This window comes from Anopheles moucheti, chromosome 3, assembly GCF_943734755.1.
Source record: "Anopheles moucheti chromosome 3, idAnoMoucSN_F20_07, whole genome shotgun sequence".
Lineage (NCBI taxonomy): Eukaryota > Metazoa > Arthropoda > Insecta > Diptera > Culicidae > Anopheles > Anopheles moucheti.
In genome coordinates, this window is record NC_069141.1 from 72,712,768 (window position 1) to 72,713,516 (window position 749).

Genomic DNA, 749 nt, shown 5'->3' on the forward strand with positions numbered 1-749 from the left:
TTGACGGTAAAGATTTGTTACGTCCCATGGTGCTGCTTGTTTTGAAGGTTAGAAACGTCGGTAAATCGTACAATTCGACCACCACGGAAAGTCATCTACAATGCGAACAAGAAAACGATATGCCAGAAACATTCTTTGAGGTTATGGCTACAGCATCCAAGCATGCCTTGCATGTTTCGTGGAAAAGTACATGGCAGTGGCTTTGGTGCAATTTTATTACGCCTTTATGACCGCTATGGTAACAACTTCAGCTGATGATATTAATGTTCCTCATTTCGACGTCCACGTTCAAATCCACCGCGGAATACCATTTCGTTGGTTCCAGGACCAGCATTATCTCGCTTGTTATATCCCTGGCGAGGCTCCAAACGACGATAAATTCCACGGTCCGAAGCGTCGCGCGGATCGGGAAAGCCGCGATTAGTCGGCGGGCAGCTCGCCACATTGGGCACGGCTCGGGAGCGAGCGATCAGCGTCGACGGAACCAATTGATCCGGAATATGCAGATAGTTGCGCAGATAGATAATACCGTCGTTCGTCAGCCTCCAGTAATACCAGTTCCACGAAAATTGTTTCACCACAAGATGGCGCGAAACAAGCGACTCCATTGTTTTAATAACATGCAAGTTTCGAATCGACTTCAGCTCGCAGTGCATACGCTTGGGATGATGGTTACCGAAGGCCACCAAGACACCACTTTCGAACAGCGCCCGGTAAATAGCCTTGCGTTCACTTTTACGGATGTACAT

General features: G+C 48.1%; 1 protein-coding gene across 1 annotated transcript; it reads right to left on the bottom strand.

Annotated features, from left to right (window-relative positions):
- Positions 1-260: 260 nt before the first annotated feature.
- On the bottom strand, positions 261-749 carry LOC128302989 (40S ribosomal protein S10b-like). The gene has a single exon (XM_053039840.1). It carries the CDS (start codon positions 747-749, stop codon positions 261-263), a length of 489 nt encoding a protein of 162 aa, XP_052895800.1.